Source organism: Hyla sarda, chromosome 10, assembly GCF_029499605.1.
Source record: "Hyla sarda isolate aHylSar1 chromosome 10, aHylSar1.hap1, whole genome shotgun sequence".
Classification (NCBI taxonomy): Eukaryota; Metazoa; Chordata; class Amphibia; order Anura; family Hylidae; genus Hyla; species Hyla sarda.
In genome coordinates, this window is record NC_079198.1 from 111,585,219 (window position 1) to 111,608,142 (window position 22,924).

General features: G+C 45.6%; 1 protein-coding gene across 13 annotated transcripts in view; it reads left to right on the plus strand.

Moving 5' to 3' along the window:
- ARHGAP32 (Rho GTPase activating protein 32) overlaps positions 1-22,924 on the plus strand; it is a 271,432-nt gene that overhangs the window by 142,737 nt on the left and 105,771 nt on the right. For 10 of the 13 annotated variants that reach the window (XM_056544167.1, XM_056544165.1, XM_056544166.1 and 7 more), the window contains 2 exons: positions 19,461-19,567; positions 21,254-21,341. In XM_056544167.1, coding sequence (XP_056400142.1) covers positions 19,461-19,567; positions 21,254-21,341 — 195 coding nt within the window. The remainder of the gene's footprint in view (positions 1-19,460; positions 19,568-21,253; positions 21,342-22,924) is intronic. The other 3 variants (XM_056544158.1, XM_056544160.1, XM_056544171.1) reach the window with 1 other exon arrangement.

Genomic DNA, 22,924 nt, shown 5'->3' on the forward strand with positions numbered 1-22,924 from the left:
TCTTGCATATTCCTGTGTCCCTGCTCACAGCGGCGTATTGTTGCTATGAACATACAATGAAGGACATACGAGCCCAGCAGGAGACACACTCTAGGGATGGTCAGTAGTGCATCCACAGCATCAAATACGCTATGTGTTACACTACCCTTAAGGGGTACTCCGCCGAAAAACATCTTATCCCCTATCCAAAGAATAGGGGATAAGATGTGTGATCGCGGGGGTCCTGCCGCTGGGGACCCCTCAGATCTCCGTTGCTGCACCGCAAACTCCTCCTTCATTCATGTCTGTGGGAGGAGGCATGGCGGCCAGTACGTAGCAGTCACTCCTCCTCCCATAATAATGAATGGAGGGGGTATGGTGGCTGTAGTCGCCAGTCATCCAGCATGGAGCGGAGTTTGCTCCTTGCACGGATGACTGGGGTTTAGGGGGCATGGCGTCATGAATGCTGAAGCTCCAAGCTTCCATGTTCCAGACACCACCGCTGCCGGCCCGGAGATCGTGGGGGTCCCCAATGGCGGGACCCCTGTGATCAGACATCTTATCCATTATCCTTTGGATAGGGGAGAAGATGTTTTTCGGCAGAGTACCCCTTTAAGGAAACACTTTTCTAGAAAAGCTGTACTGTTGCAAAGTGGCAATAAACCAATGCCTAAATTGCTTACAATGGCATTTTTAAATTAGCTTTAGATGTGTCTGGAGAAGAAAAAGTAAATCTCTAAGATGGAAAAGGGACACCAGTTATTATCTGATTCATCCCCTGTTCTCTGTAGCTATAATAGAAGTTATCTGCCTTGATATAGTGTGTCTTAGGGACAGCGCACCCCATACATTGTGCTGGAATTTATTGTTTGTGGAGGTTGGACTTCCACCTATCGGACCCCTATGTCCCATCCTACGAATAGATAATACTGCAAAAATAGAAAACAGGTACCTCCTATCTAGTGCAATATGTCATTAGTCAAAATCATAATATATTAGACACTATCAAACACATCTGAGATACAAAGAGGGAGATTCATCAAAACTTGTGCTGAGGAAAGTTGATCGGTTGCCCCTAGCAACCAATCAGATTGCTTCTTTTATTTTTTCAGAGGCCTTTTTTATTTTTATTTATTTTTTTTTTTTAATTTAAGAAGCGATCTGATTGGTTTCTATGGGCAACTGGTTTTGATGAATCTCCCCTATGAACAGATGCTGCTTCTACTCTTTTAAAACCTCTTCCAGTGTGGAATGGATTTAAAGGGTTACTCCGCTCCCCAGCGTCCGGAACATTGAGTTTCTGCTCGCTGTGTGTGGGCTTCCGTGTTCACGCCCGCCCCCTCGTGACATCATGACCTGCCCCCTTAATTAAAGGGGTTATCCGGCAGAAATCTTTTTTTTATATATCAAATGGCTCCAGAAAGTTAAACAGATTTATTAATTACTTCTATTAAAAAATCTTAATCCTTTCAGTACTTATGAGCTTCTGAAATTAAGGTTGTTCTTTTCTGTCTAAGTGCTCTCTGATGACACGTGTCTCGGGAACCGCCCAGTTTAGAACAACTCAACTTCAGAAGCTCATAAGTACTGAAAGGATTAAGATTTTTTAATAGAAGTAATTTACAAATCTGTTTAACTTTCTGGAGCCAGTTGATATATAAAAAAAAGTTTTTTCTGGATAACCTCTCCCGCTCCCATAGACTTGCATTGAGGGGACAAGACGTGATGTCACGAGAGGGCGGGTGTGAACACAGAAGCCCACACACAACAATCAGGAACTCAATGTTCCGTTCGCTGGGGAGCGGAGTAACCCTTTAAAAAAGAAAAGAAAAAAAACAGATGAAGCATCTGTTCTTTGTTTTGTCTAACTCATTGTGCTCCACACATGATTTTGCCCCTAAACTGCACTGTGTAAGAGCACCCTTAGGCTAGGTTTCCACTTGTTTTTTTCTGGTGTTTTTTTTTGGAATACAGCCACTGCAGTTTTTGAGCGAAAGCCAGAAGTGTATTCAAAACGAATAGGACATATAAAGTAGGGATCGACCGATTATCGGTCGATAATCACGATTTTGGGCATTATCGGTATCGGCAATTACCTTGCCGATAAGCCGATAATGCCCCGCCCCCCGCACCGCCCTCACCACACCGCGACCGCCCCCCCGACCCACCGTGTCGCACCCCCCACCGTAGTGCTGGGCGGTATACTGGTATGGATTTTTGCCCATACCGCTATACCGGTTTGGGCCCCTCCCCCACCCTCCGAGTCAATAAAAAAATCAAAATAAACGTACCCGTAACGGGGGTGGTTCAGGCCATCCATTCTTCCTTCCTGTAGTGTCCGGCGGCATTCCGGGTGGAGGGTGAACCGGTCCGGGCTGTCCTTCTCCGGGGGTCATCTTCTCCACTCCGGGCAGTCTCCGGCCTAGTACACTGCATAGACGCCGCTACACCGTGACGTCAGGTGCGTTGCTGCGCACGGGCGTCACTGCGCAGCGGCGTCTATGCTGCGCTACTAGGCCGGAGCCTGCCCGGAGTGGAGAGGATGACCCCTGGAGAAGGACAGCCCGGACCGGTTCACCCTCCACCCGGAATGCCGCCGGACACTACAGGAAGGATGGATGGCCCGGACCACCCTGACAGGTAGGGGGAGAGATGCGGGTGGCGGCGGCACCGCAAAAGCCACTGCAGTGCATTGATTTAAAGCGCCCGCTTTAAATCAGTGACCTGCAGCGGTGTCGAGGGGGGATAAATAGCCGATAACTTATACCGATTATCGGTATCGGCCCTTAAAAAAAACGATATCGGTCGATCCCTAAAAAGGAAGGGCTTATACTTCTCCTCCCTATTGGTTCCACTTCTGACTTTGGCTCAAAAACTGTAGAGGCAGTTTTCCAAAAAAATAAATAAATAATAATGCCAGAAAAAATCCTGTGTGGAAACCTAGCCTTAGGGCCATTAACACTATAGAATTTCCACAAGGAAATTCTGTGGGGATTCCTCTTGCTGCAGAATCCATCAATCTCAAAGACAATGGCGCTTACTGTTTGCGACAGATTACGCCAATTCCTGAAGAGGCCGCTGTAAGCAGAAGCTGCATGGAATTTCCTTGTGGAAATTCCATAGTGTGAACATGTTCTTAGGCCCTGTTCCCACGTACCGGTGAATACAACCTCTAGCATGACATGCTGCTCGACAACCTCACTTATGGAAGTACTGGAAGGATTAAGATTTTTTAATAGAAGTAATTTACAAATCTGCTAGTCAAACAAAGTAGAAAGAAGTCGCACTCACCAACCAGGAGCAGTATTCAAAGTCTTGTCCTTTATTCACACTGGCAGAGTGGAACAATAAATCACGGTCACTCACGAGGGGAGCGAGAGCAGCCGCTCTCAGGGTGCAGGGGCACACCAACAGAGGCAACTAGTTTTGCGTCATGGCTTGACGCTTTTTCCGGCCACCTTATTGGCTGGAAGAAGTGTCAAGCCATGACACGAAACTAGTTGCCATTGGTGGTCTGCCCCTGCACCCTGAGAGCGGCTGCTCTCGCTCCCCTCGTGAGTGACCGTGATTTATTGTTCCACTCTGCCGGTGTGAATAAAGGACAAGACTTTGAATACTGCTCCTGGTTGGTGAGTGCGACTTCTTTCTACTTCGTTCAACTAGCTGATACAAGTTACTTCTACCTATTGGTCTGCACCTCCACGCAGCAGGTAGTGTCCACTCCGAGGTCACAGCAGCATAGCCTAGCCCGTATATCTTAGTTGGCTGACTGGATACAGCAGTGCCGGGTGTTATACCTGTTCTTGCAAACACTTTAATTTACAAATCTGTTTACCTTTCTGGCGCCAGTTGATTTAAAAAAAAAATCAAAAGTTTTCCATGGGAGTACCCCTTTAAAGGGATACTCCGCTGCTCAGCGTTTGGAACAAACTGTTCAGAATGCTGGAGCCGACGCCGGGAGCTCATGAGGTCCTAGCCCTGCCCCCTCAATGCAAGTCTATGGGAGGGGACGTGACAGCATCACACCCCCTACCATAGACTTGCATTGAGGGGGCAAGGCGTGATGTCATGAGGGCCTCACGAGCTCCCGGCGCTGGCTCCAGTGTTCGGAACAGTTTGATCCAAACGCTGAGTACCCCTTTAAGCATACAACTGACTGGAATTACACACAGGTATTGAATCATTATTGACATTGCAGTGGAAGATACTTACCATGTGCCCCTTTTTAAAACGTAAAACAAAAGAAAAAATACCATGTCTGCTTTGCCTTAGAAAAGTGGCATCCTACAGCAAATTCTGAGGCGATTTTTTTATTTTTTTATTTGTGCAGAATTTATGTAAGTCTGTGCACCATTTTTTTTTAAATTTGGTAAGTCAAAAATACAGCAAAAAAAAAAGACAGAAGGAATGACTGCCACAAATGGCAAATCTCCCCCAAAATCTCTGACTCTGTGGGGCACATTCTGTGCGGCGGGTCAGGGGGGGCGGTGGCGGTGATAGGTCTCAGGACCCCCGGACAGGCAGGGGGAGAGAAGCGGGTGGCGGCGGCGGTCTATGGCACCGCAAAAGCCACTGCAGTGCTTGGATTTAAAGCGCCCGCTTTAAATCAATGATCTGCAGCGGTGTCGCGGGGGGGATAAATAGCCGATAACTTATACCGAAATATCGGTGCTAACCTCCACCGATTATCTGTATCGGCCCTAAAAACCCGATATCGGTCAATCCCTAATATATATATATATATGTCTTGTGCACCTTTTTTGCTAAATTTTTAGCAACTGTGCAAACAATACACCAAGCAAACAGGGGTAAAATCTTTACTACCTTACACCAACATTGATGAATGCCCCTCCCTGTGTGGGTACCTAGAAGAACTGATGCTGTTTTGTAGACAAAGGGGGAGATTTATCAAAACCTGTGTAGAGGAAAAGTTGACCAGTTGCCCATAGCAACCAATCAGATCGCTTCTTTTATTTTTGAAAAGGCCTCTTAAATATAAATGAACCAATTTGTTTGGATGCTATGAGCAATTGGTCAACTTTTGCTCTGTACAGGTTTTGATAAAGCTCCCCAAATGGTGGTCCCGTTTAATCACTTAGCATTTTGTTAATTGATAAAAATAAACGATTAAGGGTAGGGATCGACCGATTATCGGTTTGGCCGATATTCACGATTTTGGACATTGTCGGTATCGGCAATTACCTTGCCGATAATGCCCCGCCTCCCCGACCAGAGACCACCGCTGAGACCGCCGCCGCTGCCCCATTGCCTCCCCCATCCCCGGTTTTATAATTACCTGTTCCCGGGGCCCGGGTTCTGCGCTACTTCTGGCTTCTGCGCAGCGCAATGAAGAGTGACGTCCTGAACAGGACGTCAGGATGCCGATAGCGGAATATCGGTATAAGTTATCGGCTAATCGCCTGAAAGGTCGCAGATTATCGGTATCGGCCCTAAATAAATCTACATCGGTCGATCCCTAATTAAGGGTACGATTACACTGCCAGTTCGGGGGACTTCATATTCACTATCAGCCTCATTGATGCAGGTGGGTTTCCTCCACTTTGGTTTTTATACCAAGGGCCCCTATCAGATGCTTATTGTGTATCCCTAGGATGGGGGGGGGGGGGGTTGGTGGTTGGTGGTTATTTGGGTTATAACCCTCCACCATGTTCTTTGTGTTTTTTTTAGTGGTTTTAAATGTCTGTGCTTTTGTTGTGATTTAATAAAGTTTCATACATTTTTCATATTATTATTGTGGTGTTGTGTATTGTGGCTAGCTTTTCTTTCTCTTTTTATATACAGTTTGGGGCACGTATCTACGATTTTAAGCAGACTTGTAAGGGGGGCTGTTGTGCTTTTGAAATAGCGCATATGTCCAGAAAGGAGTTAATAGGTGACTTGTATGCCCATAGAAGTGAATGGGGTCTTCTGCTCCCATTAAAGGGGTACTCCACTAGCCAGCGTTCGGAAATAATCTGAACGCTGTTTTCGCACTGCGGGGGACGGTCACACCCCCTCCCATAGTAGAGCAATGGTCGGCACTATCTGAAAAGTGGTGGTGCACGAGGAAAAGAGTATTGTAATGTAATAATGGAGGTCCCAGCACTCACCGATGCAAGCAAATGGTATTTATTGTATATCCTAGTCACAGGACGCGTTTCGGCACTTAGCCTTCCTCTGCTGTCAACTGGTTCGCTCGCAGGCGCCAGTTATATGCACGAGGAGGCGCCCTAAGTGACGTCATTTTAGGGCGCCTCCTCGTGCATATAACTGGCGCCTGCGAGCGAACCAGTTGACAGCGGAGGAAGGCTAAGTGCTGAAACGCGTCCTGTGACTAGGATATACAATAAATACCATTTGCTTGCATCGGTGAGTGCTGGGACCTCTGTTATTACATTACACTCCCTCCCATAGACTTGCATTGAGGGGGCGTGGTCATGACATCACAAGGGGGCAGGTTAAAGGGGTACACCTGCCCCCTTGTGTAGATGTATGATCGCGGGGGTCCCACCGCTGGGGACCCCCGCAATCTCTCATGCAGCACCAAGCTGTTTCAGCGCTGGAAGCTCCATGTCTGAAGCGTGACGACCACGGGGCCGGAGTATCGGGATGTCACTACTCTGCCCCCGTGTGACGTCTCACCCCACCCCCTCAATGCAAGTCTATGGGAGGGGGTGTGGCATCACACGGGGGGGGGGGGGGGCGGAGTCGTGACATCACGATACTCTGGCCCCGTGGTCGTCACGCCTCACACTCTGAGCCTCCAGCGCTGTGGAGAGCTCACAAAGGTGGGTGCAGAATGACAGATGTATTAGGGCTGGAGTACCCCTTTAAGGAACAATGTTCTAAGTCCTGTGTGTCAGTCTGGATCAGGGACTCGCCCCCATTATTATATATAACACACGAGTGGCCCAGAGGCTGAGGCTTTCCAGGGCTACATGTTCAGCCCATAGAGTTGCAGGTTGGGGACACTGCTGGGTTTGGACTGTTCTTTGGGCACCCTCTGTCCTTGTGCACTAATCATGATGCAGCACAAGGGCCCTGGGCTCTCAATGTCTTCTGCGCCCTCTGTTGTCTTTATTATTAATGTTGTTATAATAATATTATCTTTTATTATTGTTTATTATTTTTGGTTCAAATGTTAAACATATACAAGCAGTACATGACATTACATACCCTGACATTGCCTGCTGGTCAAATAAGAATGTTTTATAAATGGATCAGCCCTTAATCTCTGCACCCGTCCGATCAGGACATTGTAATGAATGGATCATCTCTGAGACTCCCTTCTGATAGAGATGATCCATTCCCTACAATGTCCTGATCCTGAGACTCCCTTCCGATAGAGATGATCCATTCCCTACAATGTCCTGATCCTGAGACTCCCTTCTGATCAGATCAAGACATTTTAGCAAATGGATCAATTCTGAGACTCCCTTCTGATTGGATAAGTACATTGTAATGAATGGATTAACCCTGAGACTGACTTCTGATTGGATAAGGACATTGTAGGGAATGGATCATCCCTGAGACTCCCTTCTGATTGGATAAGGACATTGTAGTGAATGGATCATCCTTGAGACTCCCTTCTGATTGGATCAGTACATTGTAAAAAATGGACCATCCCTAAGACTCCTTCTGATCGGATAAGTACGTTGTAGTAAACGAATCGGCCTTGAGACTCTGCACTGATTGGATCAGGACATTATAGTGAATGGATCAGCCCTGAGACTCCCTTCTGATTGGTTCAGGACATTCTACGGAATGGTTCATCCTCGAGACTCCCCTTATATTTACCACAATGCACTGATCTGGTATCGGCCTACTCTGCGCTGATTGGATCAGACCTAGGACTCCCTTTTGATCAGGACATTGTAGTGAATGGATCAGACCTAGGACTCCCTTTTGATCAGGACATTGTAGTGAATGGATCAGACCTAGGACTCCCTTCTGATCAGGACATTGTAGTGAATGGATCAGACCTAGGACTCCCTTCTGATCAGGACATTGTAGTGAATGGATCAGACCTAGGACTCCCTTCTGATCAGGACATTGTAGTGAATGGATCAGACCTAGGACTCCCTTCTGATCAGGACAATGTAGTGAATGGATCAGACCTAGGACTCCCTTCTGATCAGGACATTGTAGTGAATGGATCAGACCCAGGAAACCCTTCTGATCAGGACATTGTAGTGAATGGATCAGACCTAGGACTCCCTTCTGATCAGGACATTGTAGTGAATGGATCAGACCTAGGACTCCCTTCTGATCAGGACATTGTAGTGAATGGATCAGACCTAGGACTCCCTTCTGATCAGGACATTGTAGTGAATGGATCAGCCCGAGACTCCCTGCTAGTCCTTTCTTTCTGGAGGTTTGATGTACTGTCACATTGTGGTGGGTCTGGGCAGTAAGGTTTGGGTACTCCCTCTGTCCTGTTGGCTCCTGTGTACACAACCTGTTAGTATATTATTCTCAGGCTCTTTTTTGCATGTGTGTGACTGATCCAGAACTGCAGATCTATGTCTGCTGGTCACATTTGTTGACACTGCACTAAGATCATTACCCATCTATTCTAATACTGTCATCTCTTATGCTACTAATATAGAGTTATGTTGGGGCGTATAGTGTCCTACGAGTATAATAGAATTGTCTTATGGTCACGTATGATGAGTAATTATGGACATCATTCCTGTGTCATTGGAGCGGGGCCCTAATAGTGATGCAGCACCTACCTCTGGGCCCCTCCACCCCTTTCTTTGATGCTGTAGTAAATGTTTTCTCTCTGGACATTTTATGGGCAGGTGGGGCAGGAGATGCTCATATTGGAAGGTGATAAAGCCGCATTTTACAAATGTAAAGTTTACATATGCTTTTATTGGCATCAGGCGCTGTTTATGGTGACACTGGTGATATCCGAGGTTAACACTTTGAGGGTCACAATTGCTTGAACTAGGGGAGTCTGGAATCCTCTCCTAATGATGACTACTTGGTCATATATCTCTAGGGCCGAGACCTTCAGAGACATTAACATCATATGTGACTGATAGCAGCTGCTCTTCTTTTATATTGTCCAGCACTGATATAACCTCCAGACTCCAGAGACATTACATCATCTGCTCCTTTGGGTTGTGGGGTTAGTCGCCATATGGATCATATTTGGGTAGGTTGTCTTGGTTCTTCTGTGTGTTGCTCAGTGTCACCCCTGATCTCTGTATTTTCTCACTCGTTAAGTTTGATGTGGTTTGTTGTGCTGTACATTTTCTTTGTGTTTCAGACTTCAGACACTGCCGAGTTACATCAAAGCCTCTGGAATAATGCTCTTCCCTAGGGTCTGTACTATCAGCACCTCCATGTGAAATACAGGGCCATCCTTTCCTCCACAGCATGGCCTGTAATGTTGCGGTCTCTGTAGTGATGATTGTAGAGGCTGCAAGATCACAGAGGCCTCCTGAAGTCATCCCGTTCCCTATCCGTCCAGTCCCCTATAATTCTTCCATTTTGACTGATGGACATAATCTTGGTTGGTGATGTGCATTCCCTATAAAGATCTCTATAGTAGCCATTTGTGTCATAGGCTGATCACTGACAGTGGAGTGTAATAGCATCGTATTTTCAAGATCTACCCATTGTATAGGCTCATCCCAAGACCAAAGGATGAAGGATGCTGCAGAGTATAAACCATAGTGTAATGCAACAACAGATTAGAAACCATAGTAAGGGTATGTTCCACGGACACTGATGATTTCATGCCAGTAATTTTGCATCCCCTTTTTTTTTACCCACTCTCCGACCTGCCAGGACCTGAGGCCCCGCGAAAGCAAGCTCTCAAGATAGCGTGTCTCATTATTTAGGGATGTCAGTACTCCCCGGTGGTGCTGCAGAGCTGTCTGCTGAAGTTCCTGCCTCCTCCTGCTCTCCCTTTTTAGGACCAGAGGCTGCTGTTCCTGCAAAGTAGCCGGCTGAAGAGCTTCTTGGAGGGCACCCTGTCATAGTGCAGGCTTTCGATGGCGAGTCTGGTGGCCCCTCCACCTCAGGAGCTCACGGTTCCTTTCCTGTGGGCTGGGCTGCAGCCTCTCCTCCCTCCAGCCTGCCCATTATATTTAGGGGCTCCCCTGGGGGCCTTGGATTCAGGGAGAGAATCTCCCTCGGATGGCTGGCCTTCACCTCTCAGGGGGGCTCCAACTCTGAAGCTCTTCCCAAACCTTTCTCGCAGAACCCTGAAACAATATTCTGCTCTCATTTCCCTGCTGTACCTTCTTTAAGCCTGCAATATCCAATATAGGTGGGGTTTTTCTGTCTGATGGTTCACTTGGGGGACTCCACGGTGAACCTCCACTCTCCTAAAGGTTTGTAGGACTTTCTCTAGGCGTTGCAGCTCCCTAAGGTGACTCATCCAAATTGGGATGCTTTTCTCCAAAGTCCACTGGCTCCTCTGCTCATTGTTCGACTCCCTAGGCCTTCGCCCAGATGCAGCGGAATTGGCAGATAGTCCACTCTGCTGCCCAGATAAATGTGCCCAGCTTCAGAAAAGTGCCTGAAACCTGATAGCATTTCGACAGGTTGCCAGAGGTCATATTGCATTTGATGTTTTGATTGTTGATAATGTCTCTGATGTTGCCTCCTTCACTGGAACCGTGGCTGGAATGGGGCCATACAATGCCCTTCTCTTTTACTCTTTGACTTGTTTACCACTGCCTAGGTTTTTTCGACTGTGCTCCCCCCCTAAATTGCCATTACCTTTTGCTATAGCTTATTCTACTTTGGTTTTGGTAACTCCCACTGTTTAATAAAGATTCTGTTATTACCTACTATGGGCCCCTTTAGTGGTGTTTTGGTCTTTTTTTTTTTTGATTCTCAGGACCCATGCCTTCTGTGGCTCTACATCTGTCTATCTTGTTCCCTGCTAGGGTTATACATATAACCTATGCACATTTTTCTTTACAGTGTATAATGCTGTGCCATGTCACATATGGTTGCTTTTTTGGTTCTTTTGTTTCTTTGTGTTCTTGGGTGCACCCTATTCTTTTCCTTTGCACAAAACATGCCTCTTTTTTGTGTTTGCTGTCTTCTTGCTTGTCCTGTTTTGTGCTATTTCTACCTTTCCTTGACTATGGCTGACCATAAAGGTGTACTGCGGAGGACAAAAAAAAATTCTAAGCACCTGGTACCATAAAGTTATACAGATTTGCAAATTTTAAATATCTTAATCCTTCCAGTAATTATCAGCTGGTGTATGCTTCAGAGGAACTTGTGTAGCTTTTACCAGTATGACCACAATGCTCTCTGCTGCCACCTCTGTCAATGTCAGGAACTGTCAAGAGCAGAAGCGTTTTTGCTATGGTTACTTGTTCATGCTCTGGACAGTTCCTAACAGAGGTGGCAGTGGTCAGACTGGTGGGAGAAGGATGGTAAAGAATATCAAGGCACCAGAGAAAACAACAGAGGCCACAGGAGCCATATATATGGATGGTTTACATGGAACATATCAGAGGCCACAGGAGCCATATATATGGATGGTTTACATGGAACATATCCAGGTAGCGTGGTGGCTTTGGAACTTATATATATGTACTTGGAGTCCCCCTTTAAGTTTACCAGCCTCCTTACTTTTAAGGTACATGCAATGTTGAGGACTTATTTTAAGGCTTCTTACTTCACAGGAGGTACAGTTGTGTCCTCCACGTGGTCAGACTGGAAAGAACTACACAACTTCCTTTTGGAACATACAGCAGCTGATAAGTACTGGAAGGATTACGATTTTTTAATAGATGTCATTTACAAATCTGTATAACTTTCTAGTTGATCTGAAAAATGTTTCCCCCTCCGAAGTACCCCCTTAAGGTGGCAACCCTTAATGTTAAGGGTTGTGCCAGAAAAGAGATCCCAGATCTTGTATGTCATGCACAAGCAACATGCTCATGTTGTTTGCTTGCTGGAGACCCACTTTAATGCCAACCATATTCGTAATGTGTGTAATCGCTACTACCTTGTCTGATACCTTAGCATGAACTCAGATGCTAGGGCTAAGGGGGTGTATATTGCATTTCATAAATCCGTCCCCCATAAGGTTATAGCTGTAGTGGCTGACCCACTGGCCTGATACTTGTTTGTTAAGCATGAGATACTGGATCAGATGATTACTGTAGCTGTCCTCTATGCTCCTAACCATTCTCAGGTTTCTTTTCTCCTTGCCATGTTAGATAAACTAGCCTCTTTAGCCAAGGTCCCCCCTTTTTTTTTTGCAGTGACTTCAAGTTTCCCCTTCACCTTTTCAAGCACACCTTCCTCGGCCACTCTTTCCTACGACATCGTGCTCATCGTACACACAGGAGAAAACTACAGGGTGGGCCATTTATATGGATACACCTTAATAAAATGGGAATGGTTGGGAATATTAACTTCCTGTTTGTGGCACATTAGTATATGTGAGGGGGGGAACTTTTCAAGATGGGTGGTGACCATGGCGGCCATTTTGAAGTTGGCCATTTTGAATCCGACTTTAGTTTTTTCAATAGGAAGAGGGTCATGTGACACATCAAACTTATTGGGAATTTCACAAGAAAAACAATGATGTGCTTGGTTTTAACGTAACTTTATTCTTTCATTAGTTATTTACAAGTTTCTGACCACTTATAAAATGTGTTCAATGTGCTGCCCATTGTGTTGGATTGTCAATGCAACCCTCTTCTCCTACTCTTCACACACTGATAGCAACACCGCAGGAGAAATGCTAGCACAGGCTTCCAGTATCCATTGTTTCAGGTGCTGCACATCTCGTATCTTCACAGCATAGACAATTGCCTTCAGATGACCCCTAGCTGTTCATCTAGGTATGTTCGGACCTGACGCCCATAATGTGGTGGTGCGCCATCTTGCTGGAAAAACTCAAGGAACGTGCCAGCTTCAGTGCATAAAGAGGGAAACACATCATCATGTAGCAATTTTGCATATCCAGTGGCCTTGAGGTTTCCATTGATGAAGAATGGCCCCACTATCTTTGTACCCCATATACCACACCATACCATCAATTTTTGTGTTCCAACAGTCTTGGAGGGATCTATCCAATGTGGGTTAGTGTCAGACCAAGAGCGGTGGTTTTGTTTGTTAACTTCACCATTCACATAAAAGTTTGCCTCATCACTGAACAAAATCTTCTGTGTAAACTGAGGGTCCTGTTCCAATTTTTGTTTTGCCCATTCTGCAGCACCTGAAACTACCGATACTGGAAGCCTGTGCTAGCATTTCTCCTGCAGTGTATATAGTAGTATATAGCAGTGTATACGGATACTGGAAGCCTGTGCTAGCATTTCTCCTGCGGTGTATATAGTAGTATATAGCAGTGTATACGGATACTGGAAGCCTGTGCTAGCATTTCTCCTGGGGTGTATATAGTAGTATATAGCAGTGTATACGGATACTGGAAGCCTGTGCTAGCATTTCTCCTGCGGTGTTGCTATCAGTGTGTGAAGAGTGGGAGAAGAGGGTTGTATTGACAATCCAACACAATGGGCAGCACATTGAACACATTTTATAAGTGGTCAGAAACTTGTAAATAACTCATGAAAGAATAAAGTTACGTTAAAACCAAGCACATCATTGCTTTTCTTGTGAAATTCCCAATAAGTTTGATGTGTCACATGACCCTCTTCCTATTGAAAAAACAAAAGTTGGATTCAAAATGTCCGACTTCAAAATGGCCGCCATGGTCACCACCCATCTTGAAAAGTTTCCCCCCTCACATATACTAATGTGCCACAAACAGGAGGTTAATATCACCAACCATTCCCATTTTATTAAGGTGTATCCATATAAATGGCCCACTCCCTACATCCCCTACAGTTGTGTGACACATGGCATCTCTCTCATCCCCAGGAAAGGAATTATACATTTTATTCCAACCCCCAATCCTCCTACTGGGGGACTGCCTATATCTTTCTCCAGCACCATCATCTCTAATCCCTCGCTTCTTCCTCTATTGGTGTCCTGTATCCCTTGGATCATGCCCCAGTCTATTCATTTAGCAGCCCTTAATAAACCTGAGTTTACATGGAGCTTAAACAAGGCCCTCCTCTTAACCTCCTGTGAAATAAGAAGCCTTAAAATAAGTCCTCTGGGTGGGTCTTTATAAAACATTGTTTGCATCTTTAAAGTAAGGAGGCTGGTAAACTTAAAGGGGTACTCCAGGTACATATATATAAATTCCAAAGCCACCACGCTACCTGGATATGTTCCCTGTAATCCATCCTGGCTCATTTACATGGCTCCTGTGGCCTCTTTTGTCTTCTCTGGTGCCTTGATATTCTTTGCCATCCTTCTCTCCCCTGTCTACATCTCCCAGCAATCATTGCAGCTCTGCCAGCCAGCTCACTTTCTGAGAGCAGCCCCACCCTCCTGCTCTGAGCGGGAGAGAGATTCAGTGTCTGTTTGGCTGAGGTCACCCCCCCCCCCCCCCAGTTCTCAGCACTGAAGAGAGCATGACTTATCAGTGTAAGGCAGAAACTACATGGTCTGTGTCTCCCAGGAGGGTGGGGGCTGCTTTCAGAGAGGGATTTGGACAGGCAGAGTGGATAGCTGGATGATGTAATTTCCTCACTTCATGCATGTAAGTGACAGAGGGGAAAGAGGGGAAAATGCTCTATATAGCTAATGAATGATATTTAGATGATTAAATAGGTTGATGAGAGGGAAAGGCTGGGCTATGCGTTTAGTTCCCCTGAGTACCCCTTTAAGAGAGTGCTGAAATCTTTGAGTCCTTTGGAATTACTTCATGTGAGATCCCAACAGGTTTCAGCTCTTTGGGGGACAGTTATCAAAACCTGTGCAATGGAAAAGTCCAGTTACCCATAGCAACCAATCAGATTGCTTTTTTAATTTTGCAGAGGCCTTGTTAAAAATGAAAGAAGCGATCTGATTGGTTGCATTGGACAACTTGTCCTCTGGACAGATTTTGATAAACCTCCCCCTTTGTGACTTAAAGGGGTACTCCGGTGAAAAAAAAAATTTTTTCCCTAAATCAACTGGTGTCAAAGTTTAAACATATTTGTAAATTACCGTATATACTCTAGTATTAGCCGACCCGAATATAAGCCGAGGCCCCTACTTTCACCCCCAAAACCTGGGAAAACTTATTGACTCGAGTATAAGCCTAGTGGGGAAGATACATCACCCCCCCCCCTGTCGTCATCATCCCCTGTCAACCCCCCCCCGTCATCATCACCCCCAATCTATATCCCCCCTGTCATCATCCAGACCACCCCCTCCGTCATCATATATGTCCCCCTCTTTGTCTATTCACCTCCCCAGTTCTCTAAGTCCTGTTGCTTAGTAGCTGCAGGGACCGTCCACATTCCGGTGGGGAGGGTGAGCCGGTCTGGGCAGTACATCTTCACCAGGAGGGCCTCTTCTCCGCTCCGGGACGGCCCGGACAACCCCACCCCCCAAACTGTATTTTTTTTTCACTCGAGTATAAGCCGAGGGGGGCATTTTCAGCATGAAAAATTTTGAAGGGGTGGACATGCCCCCTTCAAGCTCATCACCATAAATGCTCTGCAGACATTTTACTGCTTTATGTTTCATCACTTGGCATCTCCTTACCCTCACCCCTGCGAGGCATTGAGACAGGCATTCAGTGCTTGCTCTACCTATTCCAGACTGTCTCAGTGGTTCTCCCACATTATTTTTCTTAAAGGGGTGCTCCACTGGCCAGCGTTTGGAAGTAAATGTTCTGAACGCTGTTTTCGCGCTGCGGTGGTCGCCCACGCCGCCCGTGACATCACGGCCACACACCCTCAATGCAAGTCTATGGGAGGGGGCGTGACGGCAGTCACGCCCCCTCCCATAGACTCGCATTGAGGGTGTGTGGCCATGATGTCACGAGCGGCGTTGCCGACCACCGCAGCTCGAAAACAGCGTTCGGAACATTTACTTCCGAACGCTGGCCAGTGGAGCACCCCTTTAAAACACTATAGGATTTTCTGGAACTGAAATTGCCTGTCATCCTGCACAGGTCTCTGCATCTCATGTATGTTGGAGGTGTGGCAGTACCCCTGGGAACATGTGCCATATCAGGTGGCCTTTCCCTCCTTTCTAGAGGTTCTGGCAGTATGTGATTAAAGGGGTACTCCGGTGGAAAACTTTATTTAAATTCTTTTTTTTATCAACTGGTGCCAGAAAGTTAAACAGACTTGTAAATGACATCTATTAAAAAAATCTTAATCCTTCCAGTACTTATTAGCTGCTGAATACTATAGAGGAAATTATTTTCTTTTTGGAACACAGAGCTCTCTGCTGACATCATGAGCACAGTGCTCTCTGCTGACATCTCTGTCCATTTTAGGATCTGTTCAGAGCAGCATATGTTTGCTATGGGGATTTTCTCCTACTCTGGATAGTTCCTAAAATGGACAGAGATGTCAGCAGAGAGCACTGTGGTCATGATGTCAGCAGAGAGCTCTGTGTTCCAAAAAGAAAATAATTTCCTCTGTAGTATTCAGCAGCTAATAAGTAGTGGAAGGATTAAGATTTTTTAATAGAAGTAATTTACAAATCTGTTTAACTTTCTGGCACCAGTTGATAAAAATTCCACCGGAGTACCCCTTTAAGATTATCCGGAAGATCACTATATCGCTGTTGATCATGCTCCTACTCCTTTTGCTATCAATGGGACCTTTCCAGAGGAGATTCTTGCAGATTCTTGACCCTGCTCTACTCAACACTGGCAGATCTGGCGGCCATGGATTCGATTTATGGAGTCTCCTGATCTTGTCCTGACTCGTGTCAGCTAATGTTTATACTTGACTTTTCCATTTTTCTCTTACAACTGTTACTCTGTGCTTATATTTCCTGATTATTTGCCCATTAGTGTTGGTAATGCGCCTGTAGTTTATTTTTATTATCTTCTTTTGCTTTTCTGTTTCTGTTTTGCTTTTGTCTGTAATTTCTGTCCTGTTACTACGTATTTGACATTTACCTGTGCTGTTCTGTGTGCACCCACTTTTCAATTCCAAATCAAATGTTTTATTATGTTATGTTTGTCCTTCTGTGTCTGGACTAGCTTTGCTTTTACAATGTAATTGTCATAAAAAATTGCAGATTACTCACTGTGGATTTTACCTATGGATATCATTTTGTGTATGCTATGTATAATAAATACCCTAAGAGGACAAGTTAGCCACCCCACCCGATGTGGTGACGCTTTGGAACCCCCCTGCGTACTCTGGTGGAAATTTTTTTTTTTCTTTAAATGAACTGGTGCCAGAAAGTTAAACAGATTTTGTAAATTACTTCTATTAAAAAATCTTTATCCTTCCAGTACTTATTAGCAGCTGTATGCTACAGAGAAAATTCTTTGCTTTTTGAATTTCTTTTTTGTCTTGTCCACAGTGTTCTCTGCTGACACCTCTGTCCCTGTCAGGAAATGTCCAGAGCAGCATAGGTTTGCTATGGGGATTTTCTCCTGCTCTGGACAGTTCCTGATACTGACATCAGGTGTCAGCAGAGAGCACTGTGGATAAGACAAAAAATTATTTCAAAAAGAGAGAATTTCCTCTGTAGTATACAGCTGCTAAAAAGTACTGGAAGGATAAAGATTTTTTAATAGAAGTAATTTACAAATCTGTTTAACTTTCTGGCACCAGTTGATTTAAAAATAAATGGATTTCCACCAGTTACCCCTTTAAGGGTTATAGATGTAGTATTACTGAGTTGCGGATGACGTCCGGCTTTGCACAGACCGCAGTCATCATGGTGGTAGTGATGCCGATCTGAGATATCTGATGCTGAGTGATCATAGGGGGTAAATGCCAGCGTTATGGGAAATTGTTTATGGCATGTAACTGATTGTCACAACTTTAATGATCATGATCCCACTGCCTCAGATGCCAGTGATTGTCACTCTACTGTTTGTGAGACGATGCTGCCCCCTGCTGGCTGCTTATGGCCACTGATACAATCTTTGTCTAAGTATTGAACTCACCTGAGCTGTAAAATGGAATGGCTGCAGGTGACCTGTGCTCCCCCCATGACAAGAACCTGAAAGAACCTATTAATGTCAGTGGTGTCAGTCAGGGGCTGTTGGTTCCTGTCATGTAAGGGATTCTGGAGGTTTGTTGTTGCTCCAGTGACGGAAACAAATAACGTAGGTATGAACAGTGCCTGAGAGTCATAGGGTGGTAGTAAAATATGTTATTATTCTCACACCTATTCACAATGGAGTCATAGCTTTTATTTTTACAGGTTTATAAGAAGCAGTAGCTCCGGCATATACACCACTAGTAGTTTAACGTTCACCCGGAATGAATGCTACACTTCATGCACCTGTCCTGATTACGGCAGTGCACTATGCCAATCCGCTTGTGAAATACAAAAAATGAGAAAATATCAGCAGGCAGCACTCACCATTCAGGGGTCTTGTATTCATAGCTTTGGCTGGCAGGGTATAGGAGCAGAGGTCTCGGTACAGCACTGTTTCGTGCAGCTCTTGCGCTTCCATAAGCCGATACCCATTATAATCTGTTAGGAACCGGTCCCATACGAATGAATGATTCTGCCTGGTTAATGTCTTTTGGGGGGTTTTATTTAAAGTTTCTTTTGCTCACACCCCCTTCCTGCAACTTAAAGGGGTACTCCTCCCCTAGACATCTTATCCCCTATCCAACTGCGGGACCCCCGCGATCACTGTGCGCCACCCATTAGAACGCTGGGTGATGGCGGCGGGGGTCGTGACGATTTGGCCACGCCCCTCGTGACATCACACCACACCCCCTTAATGTAAGTCTATGGGAGGGGGTGTAGCCGCCCTCCCATTGACTTGCATGTAGGGGGCGTGGCTTGCCATCACGTGGGGTGTGGCCCTGATGTCAGGACCTGCGCCGCCAGCTCCAAGTGTTTGGAACAATATTCCTGCGTGGTGTCCATTAGTGATGTAGAATGCAGCTGTAATGAGCCCATAATATGTTACTATATTACCTTCCTGCTGTAATTGTCTCTAAGGCCATGGACACTGTTCCACAGTACAGGATTTCTTCCCTCTGCAGGTCACATACATCACTCCGCATCAGTCTGTCACCAATATTACCGAGACATAAGGCGACTATTATAGAGCTGATGCTTGTTACTTGGTTCATCCATTGAGATCCATGACTTGCAGAACCCTAGACTACCCCAAATATGGAATACACCCAGACCATGCGGGAGCTGTACGCTATATACCCAGTCATGGGCTCTATGTTCTGGGCTCATTCGCTTGCATTCTTAGCCTCATAGTTGATACCTTTTGTTGTGTTTTATAGCTGGTGTATTGTAATCGTCTTGTTGATGCCCATAGGTTTGAATGTAAAAGGTGACACACTATGACACACTCCCTTTTCTGATGCAGACGTCTTTCCAAAACCACAAGCGCTAGCATGTTTATTATGGGATATTAAATAGTTAGCGGCACAGTTGTTTCTAATCTAGTGGTTTCTTCTTCTTCCTGGCAGGCGCGAGGAGCTGATATTCCGGTTCCTGGAGAAATTCCCATTGCCACAGAACTCCCAATGAGATCCTGCAGTCACACTGCAAGCATGAAAGTCAAGAATGTCAAAAAGTGAGTTACGGGTCACCTTGGGTCCTCGATTGTAGCAATGGCCATGTATGTAACACGTTAGAAACTGATTTGTTACGACCCTCATGCACATCAGGTAACTGTTGGCTGATCCTGCCATTTTAGCAGGCCGGCCAACCATCTAAGACAGAGGCAGTAGTCTGGCGGGGGACAGAAGGAGGAGAATCAAGTGGGACTGAGGGGTCTGAAGGGGAGGACAGAGCAGCGACTTATTCATCTCTTCCCATTGAGAATGCTCAGTCAAGCCTGAAATACATGCCCATGTGAGGTTGGCACCCCCTGTTATAAGACCGATGGTGGCCACTTAGCTTGAGGCAGCTTAGTAAGTACACAAATAGAGAAAGAAATTGTTTAGGCTGCAAAAGAAAAGGTCATAAAAATGTATTTTTTTTTTTTTATATAAAAACATATGGAAAGTTTTTTTTTTGCACTATAATAACTAAGCAAAAGTAAAAAAAAAAAAAAAAATCTTTTCAAATGTGTCCATAACCTTTAAGAAAAAGCAAAGTGAAAGTTTAAGGGGGGGGGGGGGGGGCATTTATCAAGGTATTTAGAGCCTTAAGTGTGCCTAAGCACTTTTTTCTTTTTTTTGCAACTTTTGTGAGTGCGCATAATATATAAGTATGAAAAATATGTAGCACATAAGCAAAACTAAAGCAAAGAAAAAAGAAAAAGACTTTAGAACTGACTTACCAAAGACAACAATGATAAATGTCCCCCAAGGGGTTTTGAAGAGGACATGTCGCCGAATCAGAAATAACTATTTTTTTGCATAAGCAGATAAGTTAGGGGTGGGGGGCTGAACAGAGATATGGGAAGGGGGGGGGTTCTATCTGGCAGTCTGCGAATCTGTCAGATAAGCGGCACTTCACTACAATAGGGTCAGTGTGTCCCCGTGCAGGCTGTGAGTGGGGGTGTGCATATAAAATATTGGGGGGGGGGGGGGGTGTTTAGCACTGCCTAAACTGACACTATACAAGTACTCATAGCTCCTAATTATTAACCCTCTACTGACTGCATTGACCCCTACTTCATCATATCATTCCTGGGCACGTTTTCTCCTCTGCTGGCATCGCTTTTCGGTCCTGTTTCTGTCTGGTTCACAGCTAGCGCTGTTTGGCTGGTTGTCTTTTCAGTGCTGCGTGGCACTCTTTTCTCTTCTGCCTCCGCACAGCACTGAAATGAAGACCGGCCGCACAGCACTGACCTCAAAAACTGGCTGCGGGCAATAGCTTTGTGGACTAGTCAGACACAGGGACCGAGCAGCGATGGCAGCAGAGAAAAAATCTGCCCGGGAATGGTATGATGGAGTAGTGTCAGTAGAGCGTTAATGAATGGGAGGATGTCGCTGTGTGTGCTTGTATAGTCCCCTCATAGCCTCCACTGTGTCACACGACCCCTATTGTAATTGTGTTTGCCCATCTGACAGATTCACAAGCCATCAGAGGGTAATAAAAAAAACATATCTCTGGTTTGAGGCTGATTAACATACTGTAAAGAGGAATGTGATCCCCAGAAATCTATCTGCTCATATTTAAATATTTCTGTTTCTGATTTGGCCACAGTCCCTCTTTAAGGAGCCAGGACGCAGTCACATTGTTCTGGGGGCTTCTGTTGTTTGAGTGCAGGAGACGTCTCTCACCCTATATCCTTCTTTTCTCTTCCAAGCAGAATATCCTTCACTAAGGGTCACTTCCCAAAAATGGCTGAATGCGCTCACTTCCATTATGAGAACGTAGACTTCGGCTGTATTCAGGTAAGAAGCTCTGCACGTTGCATGATCCCAGGTTATATCTTATAATGCAATAAAATCATTATGATTGGTTACATGACTTTAGTGTATGTGTTAAAAAAAAACAGATTAGATTGTAAAGTATTTGAGTCAGTGTTGGTGATACAACACACTGTAAATGTTGAGTCTTTGATGTGTTTGTCAAAAGTTTAAAAACTAAAAGGACAAAAAAATGTCAGTTTCAAAACTACTGTAGATTATGAACTCCCAAGAACAGGGATGTTGGGAGTTAATCGTGTGTACTGCACTGTTATGGATATTAATCTATATGCTCCATACTGAAGAGAAGACCAAGAATACTCTGACCTCCGCGTTCTGCCAGTAATAATCCCTGGCCTCAGGCGGCTCCATTGGAGAAAGAGATTTGACTTTTTCTTAAGCTTCTCTTCCTCCATAAGGAGCTGACAGATCAAAGGTGCAAAAAAATAATAGTGAATTCTCACCCTGGCAGCATCTCTGTGCCAGAAGGTGAATCTGCGATTACAGTAAGTCGATTAATAGAGAGTACCCTGAACTCCTCAGAGGGTCTCGGGGTCCTTACAATTCAACACAACTTTGGGGTAGGAACTAGGGATCGACCGATTATCGGTATGGCCGATATTATCGGCCGATAATCACGATTTTGGGCATTATCGGTATCGGCAATTATCTTGCCGATAAGCCGATAATGCCCCGCACCGCCCCCACCGCACCGCGACCGCCACCCCCTCGACCCGCCACACCGCACCGCCGACCCACCGCGTCGCACCCCCCACCGTGATGCTAGGTGGTATACCGGTATGGATTTTTGCCCATACCGCTATACCGGTCGGGCCCCTCCCCCACCCTCCCAGTCAATAAAAAAATTAAACTTACCCGTAATGGGGGTGGTCCGGGCCATCCATCCATCGTTCCTGTAGCGTCCGGGGGCGTTCCGGGTGGAGGGTGGTCCGGTCCGGGCTGTCCTTCTCCCACGGTCTTCTTCTCCACTCCGGGCAGGCTCCGGCCTAGTACGCTGCATAGACGCCGCTACGCCGTGACGTCAGGTGCGTCGCTGCGCACGGGCGTCACTGCGCAGCGGCGTCTATGCAGTAAAAGCCACTGCAGATCATTGATTTAAAACGCCCGCTTTAAATCAATGATCTGCAGCGGTGTCGCAGGGGGTTAAATAGCCGATAACTTATACCGGAATATCGGTATAAGTTATCGGCTATCGGCCCTAACCTGCACCGATTATCAGTATCGGCCCTAAAAAAACGATATCGGTCGATCCCTAGTAGGAACCCCTAAATGGGCTGCCTTAAACTAAAGACACCCTAATAAAACTTAGATTTTATTATTGCTCTGTTAAAATAAATAAATGTTCTCAGTGACCACAAGGTGGCAGTGATGTGATTAAAATTACATCCACTGTGTAAACCACTGCTTATTTATGGGGATAAATAGATATCTCTGCCAGAGATTATGACTGTATTGTTAGTTTCTGTGAGCTGGTGTTATAGGCTGTTTTTTGTCCAGCCCTTATTTCTGGTCTCACTCAGAGACTCGTTTACTCTTGACACCGCTCC